This window comes from Octopus bimaculoides, chromosome 23, assembly GCF_001194135.2.
Source record: "Octopus bimaculoides isolate UCB-OBI-ISO-001 chromosome 23, ASM119413v2, whole genome shotgun sequence".
In the NCBI taxonomy this organism is placed as follows: Eukaryota; Metazoa; Mollusca; class Cephalopoda; order Octopoda; family Octopodidae; genus Octopus; species Octopus bimaculoides.
In genome coordinates, this window is record NC_069003.1 from 13338558 (window position 1) to 13353509 (window position 14952).

The 14952-nt window shown below is 41.0% G+C and overlaps 1 protein-coding gene across 1 annotated transcript in view; it reads left to right on the forward strand.

The window, feature by feature from the left end:
* Window positions 1-644: 644 nt before the first annotated feature.
* Window positions 645-14952, forward strand: part of LOC128250637 (calcium homeostasis endoplasmic reticulum protein-like) — a gene marked incomplete at its 3' end in the record, with an annotated part of 127259 nt that continues 112951 nt past the window's right edge. The window contains exon 1 of the mRNA XM_052976150.1: window positions 645-774. Within this exon, the coding sequence (XP_052832110.1) occupies window positions 750-774 (25 nt within the window). The remainder of the gene's footprint in view (window positions 775-14952) is intronic.

The window sequence follows — 14952 nt, forward strand, 5'->3', positions numbered from 1 at the left end:
CACTTTCAGATGGTACTGGCACAAGTGCTTTTTACATGGTACCAGCACAGGAGACATGCTGGCCAATCCTCTTCACTAGGGGATGCAACCTTAACATTTCTGCTGTGGAGGATGGGTCTTCCATGTTAACATAACACAGCCTACAACTTACATAAGGCCACACCTTCCAAGAGTAATTCTACAAAGAGATACTTGATTGCTTCCTGTGAAAACAATTTGCAATATTCACATCAACATTATGATTGTAAAATATTATTACAATAAAATGATAATTGAAATAATATATTCCCAGGTTTTTTACCATCAATTTTGTTCAAGGTTAGAGGTTTGAGAATTGAGAAGGGGTTGAATGGTTGTTACAGTGAATTCCAGCAATAATTTTTCATGGAAATGTCACCATTGTATGAAATATTTCAAGAATTACAGTTGAAATACATTCATTTATATTTAATATATTAATAACTTTGCAGTTAATTGTTTTCTGTTCAAATTCTTTTAAAATACAGACAAGTAATGAATAACCACGCTCTGACTGAAAAATCCTGGTCGTTAAGCGTTGTGATAAATTAGTTTAAATTGATTAACGGTAATAGTTAATATACATTTATGATATAAAAATCAGCCAGAATATTCTTCAATGATTTATATTATTCCTTAATATCTTAACACACGAAAGAAAAAAAAAACGTTATTCATTTACTGCAGATGACCGGAAGTCAGTTATTTTTACTTCCGAGTCGAAAATCAACATGGATATTCCGAATCCGCCTGAAGGTAAGAAAAACTATTTAAATTGTCTTTAATTTGAATTATTTCGATATTATCGAATGATCGAACCACAAGACATCTATCGTGCTTTGTTTGCTACTACTGAACGAAGTACAGTAGCAATATACAGGCTGCGTGATACAATCTTTAATAGACATGTGTGGCTGTCGTCCGGTGCCAAAACATGTTTTTACGAAGACAACCCGAACGTTAATTGCCAGATTTTATCTGTTTATTCCGAAATATTTCATATTTTTCCGACTGATAATTGATCCAAATAATATTTAGTATCATATGAATAATTTTGACGCTTTATATAAACATTTTACATGTTACATACCACTTTATGTATCTATGTTCACATCGCAACCGCCAACGTTTCACTTTCAGCGAATTTAATTAAACATTTAGAATCTATTTCGTAAATCAAAGAATTAATAAGATTAATTCTAATAAACATGTATGTATATTTATGTATGTGTGTGTGATTATGTATTTTCCTCTGTGGAGAGACGAAATGACTGAATAAATACGATATTGTTATTGCCGGTTGGTGATTTTTGTTTCAATCAGCTGCTGTTGCGTTTCGTTTCGTTTCATTACGGACAGTTTGCGTAATTCAACATAGGCTAAGTCCACCTAGTTGGATTGGAGAGAAGTAATTGACCGATATAGCAAAAGTTAACTTTCGATACGCTAGCGTCCTCTCCTGAAGGAGACATCTCGTGGCGAAAGTAAAGAATACGCACACCCGGTGTTTAGGTTTAGGGTTAGGGTTTTTGTTACGCCGAAAATTGGTGGTGTACGTATTTTTTACTCCGCTCATCTCGTACCTTCTTAACATAGTTCAACATAGGCTAAGTCCACCTCGTTAGAGAGAGATAATTGGCTGATATACTGAAAGTTAACTTTCGATTGACTTGCGTCCTCTCCAGAAGCAGACCTGTCTCTCTTTACTCGTTAACGTTAACCGAAGTTGAAAACCCTTTCAATGGATTCCTGTTGTTTAACTTCTAACACTTGATGTGCATTTGATGGTTACAGGTTCCCAACGAACCTGCCTCTAATTAACAGCATTTATGTTAGCCAAAGTGACAGACAGGGATGCTTCCACACTCAGAAATCTTGTTCCAGAGCACCACACGTATTCATATATAACTGGCTTCCAAAGACTTTAATATTTTAATTTTTTTTTAGTACAAGGCCAGCAGTGTTAGGAGGAGGGGATTAATTGATTACAGGACTTTAAAGATCCTGAAAAGAAGAAAGGCAAAGTTGACCTTGGTAGGATTTGGACTTGGAATGTAACAAGCCAAAAGAAATGCTACTAAGCATTTTATCCAGATGCAAAGGTGATCCCACCAGTTCACCGCCCTTCCAAAGTCACTGATCAACCCAAAGCTATGATAGAAGATTGCTGTACCATAGGATGGAACTGGGTACTATGTGATTGCAAAGCAAACTTCCTCGCCATACAGCTCTGCTTTTAGCCTAATCAAAATACTGGATAATTGATTAATTAACTGACAAACCTGTGTAAGTAAGAATGAAATTATTGCCACAAGACTAAAAACTATGGAACTGCACATCTATGTCTGGGCTCAAGTGAAAAGAAATAACTTTTCTTATTTCTACAGCATGAAGGCATCTCGCAGGCGTCATTTAAATACTTTACACCATTGGTCTCCCCAATATAGTTTTGTCCCACAGACTGATTTCACACAGGACAACTTTTCTATGGACCAGGGGATCATGTGCATAACAAAACAATAAATTACATAATGATATATGTAATTTAATTATTGCGTATAATGATACAGATGTATTACATATATAGTACATGTAAGTTATGTATATACCACACACATTATGTGGGGGCACATGGCTTAGTGGTTAGAGTAAGATTGTGGTTTTAATTCTTGGACCAGGTAATGTGTTGTGTTCCTGAGCAGAACACTTCATTTCACATTACCCCAGTCCACTCAGCTGACAAAAATGAGTATTTTCTGCGCCAGACTGTCCTGTTGCGCCATGGAAACTGGGAAGCTGACTCTATGAGTTCATATGACTCAGAAAGGATCTTGATCCCTTATTGTTTTTGTTACCAGCAGAAGTATTAAGGCTGCATCCCCTAGTGAAGAGAATTGGACTGCAAGAGTCCTGTATGAGTGTCACATAGGAGTGCTTGGGTCGGTGCCACATTAAAAGCACCCAACACACATTGTAAAATGGTTGGCATTAGGAGACCAAGCCAAATCAAACTGGAACCTGGTGCAGCTCTCCAGCTCTGATCAAACCATCTAACCCATGTCAGTGTGGAAGACCAATGTTAAATGATGATGATGATGATGACATATATAATGCAAAAACACCCTGCAGACTCATTAGACTGATCAATGTTCAATATTTTAAATCTGGGTTTGTCCCCATTAACAGAGGTGGCCAGATCTACCTCACTCTTACAGCAACCGCTCTCTCACACCATCTCGCCATCTCACCTTCCTCAAGCCAACCCTCCCAATCTCCTCCTCCACTTGTCCCCTTTTCTTTGGTCAACCTTGCTTTCGCGGTTCATTCACTTTAAACTCAAGCACTCTCCTCAGAACATGATCCTCATCCCTCCTCAACACATGTCCATACCACCACACTCCATTCACCCTTGCCAGCTGTTCCACTGATTCCTCCAACCCCAGCATCCCCATCAAGTCCTCAGCCCTCCTTTTATCCAATAGTTTCACACCACACATTGCTCTCTTGGTTCTTCTCAAAATTGGCATTTCACTTTCCCTCAGACACCATGTCTCACTTGCGTACAGCATTGCAGATTTCATGCAACTCCAATAAACCCTTTCTTTCATCTTCAAGGAGAACCTTTTCCCATATAACAAAGCTCCACATTCCCTGAACTTCACCCAGCCAAGTCTTGTTCTTGCTGTCACAGCTGCTTCACATCCACTATATCTTCCAAATAACAAAACCCTCTCACTGTTTCCACCTCACCACATAACGTTTCCACTGGTTCCGCCAGTCCTCTATCTTCCACAAATAAAATCTCTTGCCAGTCTTAGGCCACCTTCTTCATTTTCGTACATCTACCATGAATCTATTTCCCACATCTTGTACACAGCACCACATTTGCCATTACCCTCCACCCACACACAGACCACATGGATCTACCTTACTCACTAACACTTCTCCTTCCACTCCGCTCACCATCACCTTTGTCTTCCTGAGGTTTACCTTCAAACACCTTCCATTTCTGAAACTTCTTCAATCCCTCCATTGTCTCACTCATCAGAACAAGTTCATCCGCATACAGTATCTCCATTATCAATCTCTCTCTTGCACTCTCCGTCACCACATCAACCACTAGAATAGAAATAAAATTGTAGCATTAGTTCTGTGTGGCCCAGTACCAAATGCTCCATGGCCTGGTGGTTGGGGAATCCTGCTTTACGGGATTGACTACATTAGCTGTAGAAAAATGGGATAGATAGATGCTTATGAATGCAAAGTCCTTTCCAGCTGAGGAATGTTTAACCCAACATAGTTTAGTGGCTAGCAACTTCAGACTTAGAACTAAAAGGATTTAAAGACATAAATCAGTCTGGAAAAAAAGTTATGTAAACTTTAAGATTCAGTGAACAGGCAGAAATTTTGAGAAATACCAGCTGGAGCATTTGATGATGCTGATGATGAGAAGGAGATAAAGACTTATAATGTAGAGGAGAGTTGGAAGTTCCTTTGAGACAACCTATTGAGGGTGATTGACCAAACCTGTAGCTGGTGTAAAGTTCTAGCCAGACCAAGGGTGACATGGTGGTGGAACAATGAAGTAGGCAGAACCATAGAAGTGAAGGGGCAGGCATGGAAGTAGTAGAAGAATGGAGGGAGCAGAGAAATATACCAATGGCTAGAAAAGAAGCTTGGCAACAGGTCTGTCTAGTAAGGGAAAATCAGAGAGGAAGAGGTTTGCTAATCTTCAAGTGTGAAGACTAGAGGCATGAGGTTTTCCAGACTGCAAGACAATGTGTCAGACAAAATTGAGATGTTGTGGGAGAGAAGTGTGTACAGTTGGATAATGGCAAACTTGCATTTAGTGATTCTGAAAAGAAAGAGGCATGGAAATTCCACTGTGAAAGCTATTTAAATATGGAGAATGCATGGGAGAAGGAAAATCTGTTGTTGATAGTATGATAGATAAAACAGATAAAGATATAAAGACTGGGAAAGGCCCTAGTCCATCAGAAATTACTGCCAAGATACTTAAAATATCTGGCAGAGTGGGATAGTGCATGGGAGAAGGATATCTGTTGTTGATAGCAGTATGATAGATAAACAATTAAGGACATGATGACTAGGAAAGCCACTGGTCCCTCAGGAATTACTGCCAAGTTGCTTAAAGTATTTGGCAGAGTGGAATAATGATAAATATGATAGATAAAACAATTAGGGATATGCAACTTCTGGCAGTTTGCTGTGCTTGAGAAGATACCAAACTATTGTCCATGCATACAGTCATGTCCTCTACATCCCTCTCTCAGCCGAGAGATCCTAGTCTTGCAGGCTCATGGGTGCTGGTGCCATGTAAAAGCACCCACTACACTTAAAGTGGTTAGCATTAGGAAGGGCATCCAGTTGTAGAAACAATGTCAAAACAGAAATGGAACCCAGGCAGTTCTCCAGCTGGCCAACTCTTATGAAACCATTCAACCCATGCCAGCATGTAGAACAGACGTTAAAAGATGATGATGATTAAAGCCTCTGGTCCATCAGGAATTACTGCCAAGATGCTTAAAATATCTGGCAGAGTAGGATAAAGCCTAGTCACACTTATAGTTAATCAGGTTGTCTTGGAAGGTATCATAGCCACCAACTGGTGTAACAGTATTATAATCAACTGCTTTTCCAAGGATAAAAGAGATATACCTTAGACAGAAGTAATTACAGCAGTATCAAATTGCTGGACCAAATCATGAAAGTTACAACTAATTAGGAAGAGAATTAACCTAGATGAGATGTAGTTTGATTTTGTGCCAGGGAGAAACGCTACTGATGCTCTCTTTATAGTTCAGCAACTGCAAGAGAAGTAGTTAGCCAAAAATAAACCACTGTACATGGTATTTGTCAACATGGAGAAAGCCTTTGACAGGGTCCCTCACTCGCTCATCTGGTAGTTGCTGCAGAAGCTAGGAGTAGATGAATGGCTGGTGAGAGCCATTCAAACAGTGTACAGGGTTGCTGTCAGTAAGGTGGGAGTTAGCAATGAGTCTAGGTAGTTCACTAGGGCTCGCTTCTCAGTCTCCTTTATTTATCAGTCCTCTAGGTCTCAACAGAAGTGATTGCCTGTGGGAGCTCCTCTATGCATGTGATCTTGTGCTTATAACTGAATCTGTAGTAGAACTGATGAAGTTTTCTAAAATCCATCACAAAACAAGAGTTTAAAATTTTAAGACTGTTGTGGAAGGGTTCCGACCACCTGCAAGTGATTAAAAGTGAACTAACATATCGCTATAATTTAAAGAATTGTCAGCAGTTCACGTGAGCAATTGATTACAAGCAGTTCACTGTGAGCCGTTGGCAGAGAGTGTTGACCTCGTGTAACAGTAATAGTAGTGTGTCATGTAAATACTTTTTTCCATCTGCTTCATTAAATTATATATCCAACACCAGGATATAAAAAAGACCCAATAAGAATAAGATTTGACATTAGGAAGAGCATCAAGCCATAAAAACTATGTCAAATCAGATTGGAACTGGAGCTTACCATTTTCAGTTACACTGTCTAATCCATGCTAGCATGGAAAGCAGATGCTAAATGATGATGATGATGTTCTTGGTGTGGAAGCAGAACCTGGAACCAGAGGACCTTAAGTTAGCTTATCAAAGATCAAAGTTTCAGTAAGCAGGAAAACAGACAAACCACTAATCCCTTCAGGAAACATGGCCCTGCCCAATATGTAGAAAAGGTCTATGTAGAAATTCCATACAATGTACCCAGTGCAAACCATGGAAACATGGGAGGTGCAATGGAATCACAGGAAGATCGACAGAGAAAGTGGACTTTGTGTGTGACAGATGTACAGGAATAATAAACCCTAAGAACACACAGGATTTCCTTGACTATCTTGGAGGTAATAGATAACTTCTGTAACCTAGGTGACCTAATTAACAGTAGAGGAGGATGCTATGAAAGCATAGTCACAAGAATTAGAACTGGCTGGTGAGAGTTCAGAGAGTTATTACCTTTATTGGTAACAAAAGGCCTCTTGTTCAAGGAGGAAGGCAGACTGTAATGTTTTGTGTGAACAGCAACGCTACATGGTGGTAAAACATGAGCATGAATGTAGAGGACATGTGAGGGTTGGAAGGAGGTGGAGCTAGCACGCTGTGCATGATGTGCACCATTAATGTGCATATACAAGAAAATGCAAATGCATTGTGAGAAAAATTTGACATAAGAGGTATGAGATATGCAAGAGGAGAGACTGCATTAATATGGTCACGTGATACTATGGACAAGGACAGCTGCATAAAGAAATGTCAGTCACTGAATGTGGATAGAACCTGTGGTGGAATAGTGAGGAAGGTGTGGGATAAAGTAGTAAAAAGTGACCCCTGAATGTCAAACCTTATGAAGGAAATGATAAAGGACTGAGATGACTGGCAATCTGCTATACTTGAATAATCATGGTTAAGAATTTTGTGGGACAGCCAAGTTGGTTTAGGGTCTGCCACAGACCTTTCCTGCTCACAGTGCTGAATGCTTTCATCAGATCGACAAATTGTTACATTAAGTGGTTTGTTTTGCTCCCGATAATGAAAACCATATCTGTTGTGTTCTGTGTTGGCTCTGGAGGATGGTTTTCAGCAATGGACAGAACAAGTCTGTTGAGGAGTAGTTTTGCTAGAACTTTTCCTACAGTAGAATGCAGGGTGATCCCCTGGTAGTTTGAGCAGTCTGACTTTTCCCCTTTGTTTTTGTATAGTGTAATGATGGCAGCATTGCGGAGATCTTGTGGCAGCTTTCCCTGTTCCCAGCATGCAACAAGGAGCTCATGGAGTTTAGCATGTATGACAGGACCTCCATACTTCCATATCTCTGATGGTATGCCATCGACTCTTGTTGCCTTTCTGCTCTTCAGCCAGCCTATGGCAACTGTGGTCTCTTCCAGGGTTGGAGGCTCATCTAATTCCACTCTGACTGGTTGCTGCTTGATATGGAAGATTGCATTTTCTTGGACAACTCGGTTTGCACTGAAGAGGGCCTGAAAATATTCAGACCAGGATGGATGCTGTGTCTGTGAGAAGCACCTGGCCATCTGAGCTGCGCAGGGGACTCCAGACTTAATGTACTAGGCCGTAGACTTCTTTGAGAGCTTCATAGAACCCCTGTAGTCGCCAGAGTCAACGCACAGCTGGGTTCTCCATGCAAGGTTGGTCTACCACTCATTTTGAACTTTGGAGTTTGCGCTGCAGAAAGTTGCAGGCTTGGCGAAAGGCTACTTTTTTTTCTAGGTAGGTCAGTTGTACCAGGTGTGCTTGGTGGACAGACCTCTTCTTCTTTAATAATTCCTGGATCAGCACATCATTTTCATCAAACCAATCCTTGTTCTTTTTCTTTGTAAACCCAAGGATTTCTGCAGAGGTCTGTAGAATGGCGGTTTTCAGTTGTTCCCATAGAATTTCTGGAGAGGGATCTGAGGGGTGATTGGATTTATCAAGCTTTGGTTGTAGTCCTGCCTGGAAGTTTACTTTCATTTCATTTATCTGCAGATCTCTAGTTTTAATTTTCTTTTTGTTGGTTTGGGCTTGAAGTGGGGTTTGAATTTGCAACGGACCAGGCAATGGTCAGTATGGCATTCTGTGCTAGGCATCACTCTAGTGTTTTCATCGGGGATGCATCCAGGTTGTTTTCAGACTGTCTCTTTGCTGGAAGATGGTATTGGTGATGACGAGCTGATGTTCGGTGCAAAACTCATGCTGAGCAAAATGCTTAGTGGCATTTCGTCCATCTTTATGTTCTGAGTTCAAATTCTGCCGAGGTCAGCTTTGCCTTTCATCTTTTTGGGGTTGATAAAATATCCTATCAGTTTCTTGTGCTGAATTGCTGAAAATAAATAAATATTAGGGTCGATTCATTCAACTAAAAATCCTTCAGTGTGGCGCTCCAGCATGGCCAGAGTCTAATGAGTGAAGTAAGTAAAAGGTATATCCTACTATGTTATACATCATTATCTGGCGCATGCAGGATAGTAAACTCTCACCTAGGGGAAGACATGGTAGAATTGGAGGGGTGGGGTTGGGTTTGATCTGTCTGTCAAGCCTTGTCATTTGGCCTTCTGTCTTTGTACTATAGGACTACTGGATCTGGGCTGACCTAGAGTTAAACAACAACAGCTTCTCATATTTCTGCTACCTTCTTACACTGCATTACTGTTTTATAGCAGCTGAAAGAAGGCTAATGTCTGTGTGTTTATACACATTCACATACGCACAATATTGAACAGTGCTTTGTTTTGAGTTTCATTGATTTTATATTGTCTGGAATTTATTGAAATGGTTTGGAAATAATAGTTTATGATTTTCATTCTTACCAGGGAGGAGTATGTGCTGCAAAAGTGTGTGTGTATGTGTGTGTATATCAGACATTGGCAACTGTTTTCGAGAAGCAGTTTACATTCAAAGTAATTCTTCTAAGGCACATCATTCAAAAAGTCCTGCGGATCATAGTTTTCCCAACAGACATGGCTCATGGTAAGAAGTTTGTTTCTCAACCACATGGTTCTGGGTTCAATCCCATTGCATGGTACCTTGGGCAAGTGTCTTCTACTATAGCTTCAGGCTGACCAAAGCCTTGTGAGTGGATTTGGTAGATGGAAACTGAAAGAAGCTCTTGATATATATATATATATATATCATCATCATCATCATCATCATCATCGTTTAACGTCCGCTTTCCATGCTAGCATGGGTTGGACGATTTGACTGAGGACTGGTGAAACCGGATGGCAACACCGGGCTCCAATCTAATTTGGCAGAGTTTCTACAGCTGGATGCCCTTCCTAACGCCAACCACTCAGAGAGTGTAGTGGGTGCTTTTACGTGTCACCCGCACGAAAACGGCCACGCTCGAAATGGTGTCTTTTATGTGCCACCCGCACAAGCCAGTCCAAGGGCACTGGCAACGATCTCACTCGAAAATCCTACGGGAGCCAGTCAGGCGGTACTGGCAACGGCCACGCTCAAAATGGTGCATCTCATGTGCCACCCGCACAAGAGCCAGTCCAGGGGCACTGGCAACGATCTTACTTGGGATTGCACCTAGAAAGTTACCCTCCGAGGCACAAGTCCGGGCAAGGTTGTTTTATGGAAGGCCAGCTGTTGCCCATGCATACCAGCCTCCCCTGTTATCCAATAGAAAGGCACAGGTCAATAGAGCTTGGCATCAGTGATGTTACAACCCATTTCTACAGCTGAGTGAACTGGAGCAACATGAAATAAAAGTGTCTCACTCAAGAACATAACACACAACCCAGTCTGGGAATCGAACTCACTACCTCATGATTGTGAGCCCGACGTTCTAACCACTGAGCCCTGGTGTGTGTGTGTGTCTTTGTGTCTGTGTTTACCCCTCCTCTTACTTGACAACTGGTGCTGGTGTGTTTACATCCCTGTAACTTAGCAGTTTGACAAAACAAACTGATAGAATAAATATCAGGCTTTAAAAAATAAGTATTAGGGTTGATTCACTTGACTAAAAAGTTCTCCAAGGTGGTGTCCCAGCATGGCTGCAGTCTAATGATAATGCACACACACACACACACACAATCATCATCAATGTTTGCTTCACCATGATTGCACAAGTCAGACATTTCTATGGCCCGATGCCATATCACCAACCCTCATCTGTTTTGAAGCAAGGCAGTATATGTTGACTGAGAGTTTCCTGCTTGATTTTGGTCCAGAGAACTTGCAATTTCCTTCTACCAAATTTACTTGCAAAGCATTGGTTGGCCTAGGCCAGGCCTGGCCAACTCGGATTACATTGCAAGTCACTTTAATCACAGAAAGTATTTTGAGAGTTGCTTGTATATTTTATGCACTAATAGTCAAATAATCAAATTACAAAATCAAATATTTTTCATACTTTTTGTTTGTTAAAAATTATAAAATTGTAACGATAGTATATTTCTTTTTTACTTTTGTATTACAATCTTTAATTTTTGATAAATTTTTTTAAAATGTTTCTTGGATTAAATCCATTTCAAGAAAGTATCAAGTAGGCTGCAAGATAAAAGTTTATGGGACGCATACGGCCCATGGGCCTCAGGTTGGCCAGCCCTGGCCTAGGCTATAGTGGTAGAAGATGCTCAAGATGCTATGCAGTGAGCAGGGAGTTATTGTTTGTCCTAGGGATGACTTTAACTGCATCTGGTAGTGGGGCCTTGGTTTGGGAGTTCTATGATTTTGAGGAGTGTGGAACCAGCTCTTAGCCACTATTGTCCCCAGGTCTGCTCTGACCTTGAGTAGTAGCATCTGTCAGGGTCCTGGTTATGGCTTAATTAGTGAGTTATGGAAGAATCTCATAAGCATAAATCCTCATTGCTTTTTAAGTGTCTTAAGAAAGAAGGAGGCTAGGGGAATCAACCTCAACAGTAAATCAAGGAGTGGAACCCCTCAAGTGATCCAGTGCCCTTTTTGATGCCCTTCAGGCCACTCCAAGGTAGGTGGGGCTCTCCAGCCCTGCAATGCAATTTGCCTAGAAGAAAGCTACTCTAATGTAAAAACCAAGTTTGCTGATCATAGACAGACATCTTAACTCGCTGAGCCACTGTGGTCATACTTCCGAGTCTGACCCGTTAGTATTCAGATTACTATGTCAAAGATAATGCTTATTTATTCACACAGTTTTGAATTAATCTTTCTTTTACTTGTTTCAGTCATTAGACTGGCCAGGCTGGGACACTGCTTCGAAGAATTTTGGTTGAATGAATCAACTTCAAAACTTAAAAAAAATTTTAAAGCCTGGTACTGGTTTCTTTTGCCAAACTGTGATGGGCTTCTTTTGGTTTCTGTCTTAAATCCACTCTTAAGACTTTGGTCAGCCTGAGGCTATAGTACAAGACACTTGCCCAAGGTGCCATGCAGTGGAACTGAACCCAGAACCATGTGGTTGGAAAGCAAGCTTCTTACCACACAGCCACTCCTCATGCATTATTTTGTAGCTTCAAAATTTTGATGAAGTGATTGCTTACTTTTAGAATGACATTGCAGGATAGATGTGAGAGGCCAAATCTAGATGCTTTGAAATAAAGCAAGGTAGAATATTTGGGCTGGATATGGCCAGTTTAAAGGCTAAACGTGTAAAGAGTTGGATCAGATTGCACAGACTGATTCTCACTTTAAAACTACTCAGTGTAGGCAGGATGAAGAGGCCTGCAGCATCAAGAATTGTTTTACCTAGTCACTTGCTGTCACATGATTCACAGATACAAAGAAACTGCCATCACCATCATCATTTAATTTTAGGTTCCCACTGATGTCACTGCAATCTTCAGCAGCCCATAACATACTGAGGAAGCATGAGTCTATGGAGACGAGAAACACGAATCTGTGGTCTGTTGACCTGCCTCTTGGATGTATCTGTGTCAGAGTTCAGTGACCTTCAGTGTCAGCTTGGCCTACGTGTTGACAGTTTGCCTGCTCTGTCTATTAATATATTTAGGAAGTTTAATCCTCTATTTAATTGTCTATTGTTAAAACTTCCAGTAGGATGTGAAAGGTTGCAAGAATTCAACCACAAAAAATAAATAAAATAACCATTGGCCAGTGCATTTATTCATGGTTACCACTGAAGGATCGGTTTATTTTGAATATTATTTATATGTCAATCAACCAGGATATTACTTTGTCAGTCTGCGTCCTATGTATTGGGTGCAGTATGTGGCAAGTGTGTCACGTCATGTACAAGGCTGTGGTGGAGGTGGTGGTGGTGGTATAACAGTTGTGACGTGTGTCGGAGGGGCACTCGTGTCATGTTACTTAGTGTATCCTGTGGTAGCGGCAACATTTTGTGCAGCGTGACCTTCATGCCATATTCTTTGGTGTATTGTACAGCAGTTGTACCATATATATTTATATATCTTGCTTCAGATATTAGAGTGTGGCCATGCTGGGGCAGCACCTTGAAGAATTTTTAGTTGAATGAATTGACCCCAGAACTTTCTCTTTCTTAAAACCTGGTACTTATTCTGTTGTTCTCTTTTGCTGAACTGCTAAGTTACAGGGATGTAGAGACACCAACACCGGTTGTCAACCAGGTGGTGGGGAACAAACGCAGATACGAAAACATAAACACACATGATGGGCTTCTTTCAGTTTATGTCCACCAAATCCACTCACAAGGCTTTGGTCTGCTCAAGGCTATAGAAGACACTTGCCAAAGGTGTCATGCAGTGCACTTGAACTCAGAACCATGTGGTTGAGAAGCAAACTTCTTACCATACAGCCATATATATATATCTGTGATGCAAATGATCTTATGATCTGCAATACTAACTTCAGGAAACCTGTCAGTCATCTGTTCACCTACCAGTCTGGTGGGTACACTAGTCAGATTGACTACATTGTCACTAAGAACTGAGAAAGATGGCTGCTTATAAACGCCAAAACTTTCCCAGGTGAAGAATGCACCCCACAACATAGATTAGTAGTTAGCAACTTCAGGATTGGGGCTAAATGACTGCCCAGAAGATGACCAGTGTGGAAAAGAAGGGTCTGGAAGCTTAAGGGTCTTCTGAATGGACAGAGATTTAGAGACATATTACTTGAAGCCTTTGACGAAAAAAAGAGGAGGATATAGCATCATATAATGTGGAGGACAACTGGAAGTTCCTACGGGACAACCTGTTGAGGGCTACTGACCAGATATGTGGCTGGTGCAAAATCCCCTTTCAACCTAAGGTGGAACAATGTAGTTGAGAGGGCCATTATGGAAAAGAAACAGGCATGGAAGGACTGGAACTGTGGTGGTAGCAGGGAATTGTATCAGATTGCCAGAAGGGAAACTAGGAGACAGGTTTACTTAGCCAGAGGGAAAACAGATAAGAAAAAAATTTACCAATGTTCTAGATCATGAGAACCAGAGACTTGAAGTGTTTCAAATTGCAAGACAGTGTGTGAGAGAAAATTGTGATGTCACAGGAGAGAAATGTCCACATGGATGATGGCTCACTTGCATTTAATGAGGTTGCAAAGAGAGAGATTTGGAGACACCACTATGAAAGGTTGCTAAATGAAGAGAATGAATGGGAGAAAGAGAGTCTGCCACATGTTGATCCAACAGAGGGACCAACTATTTGAATTGACAGTACCTTGGTAGATAAAGCAATTAAGGGTATGAAAACAGGGAAATCCCTCGGCCCATGAGGAATCACTGCTGTAATGCTTAAAATATCTGGCAGTGTAGTCACCCTTATAGTTAACCAGGTGATACATGAAGGAGTCATACCCAATGACTGGTGTGGCAGCACTATAGTCAAATGCTGCAAAGGTAAAGGTGATACATTTGATAAAAATAATCACAGAGCTATCAAATTATTGGATCAGGTAATGAAAGTCACAGAGAGGGTTATAACCTAAGTAATTAAGGAGAGAGTTAGTTTAGATGAGACGGTTTGTTCAGGGAGAAGCACCACTGATGCTATATTTCTGGTAAGACAGCTGCAGGAGAAATATCTTGCTGAAGATAAACCTCTGTACTTGGCTTTCGTTGACATGGAGAAAGCCTTTGACAGGGTCCCCTGATCATTTATCTGGTGGTCAATGTGGAAACTAGGGATAGATGAGTGGTTGATGAGAGCTGTACAGGCTATGTACAGGGATGCTGTTGGTAAGGTGAGGTTCAACAACAAGAATAGTGAAGAATTCTGGGTAGGAGTAGAGGTTCAGCAAGGATCAGTCTTCAGCCCCCACTTATTTATCATAGTCCTCCAGGCAATAACAGAGCTGGGAGTTTTTCTGCTGAGTGGTTGGTGTTAGGAAGGGCATCTGGCTGTGAAAACCTGCCAAAACAGTCACAGAAGTCTGGTGCAGGCTTCTGCCTGGCTGGCTCCTGTCAAACCATCCCACCCATGCCGGTATGGAAGGCAGATGTTAAGTGATGATTATATATATATATAT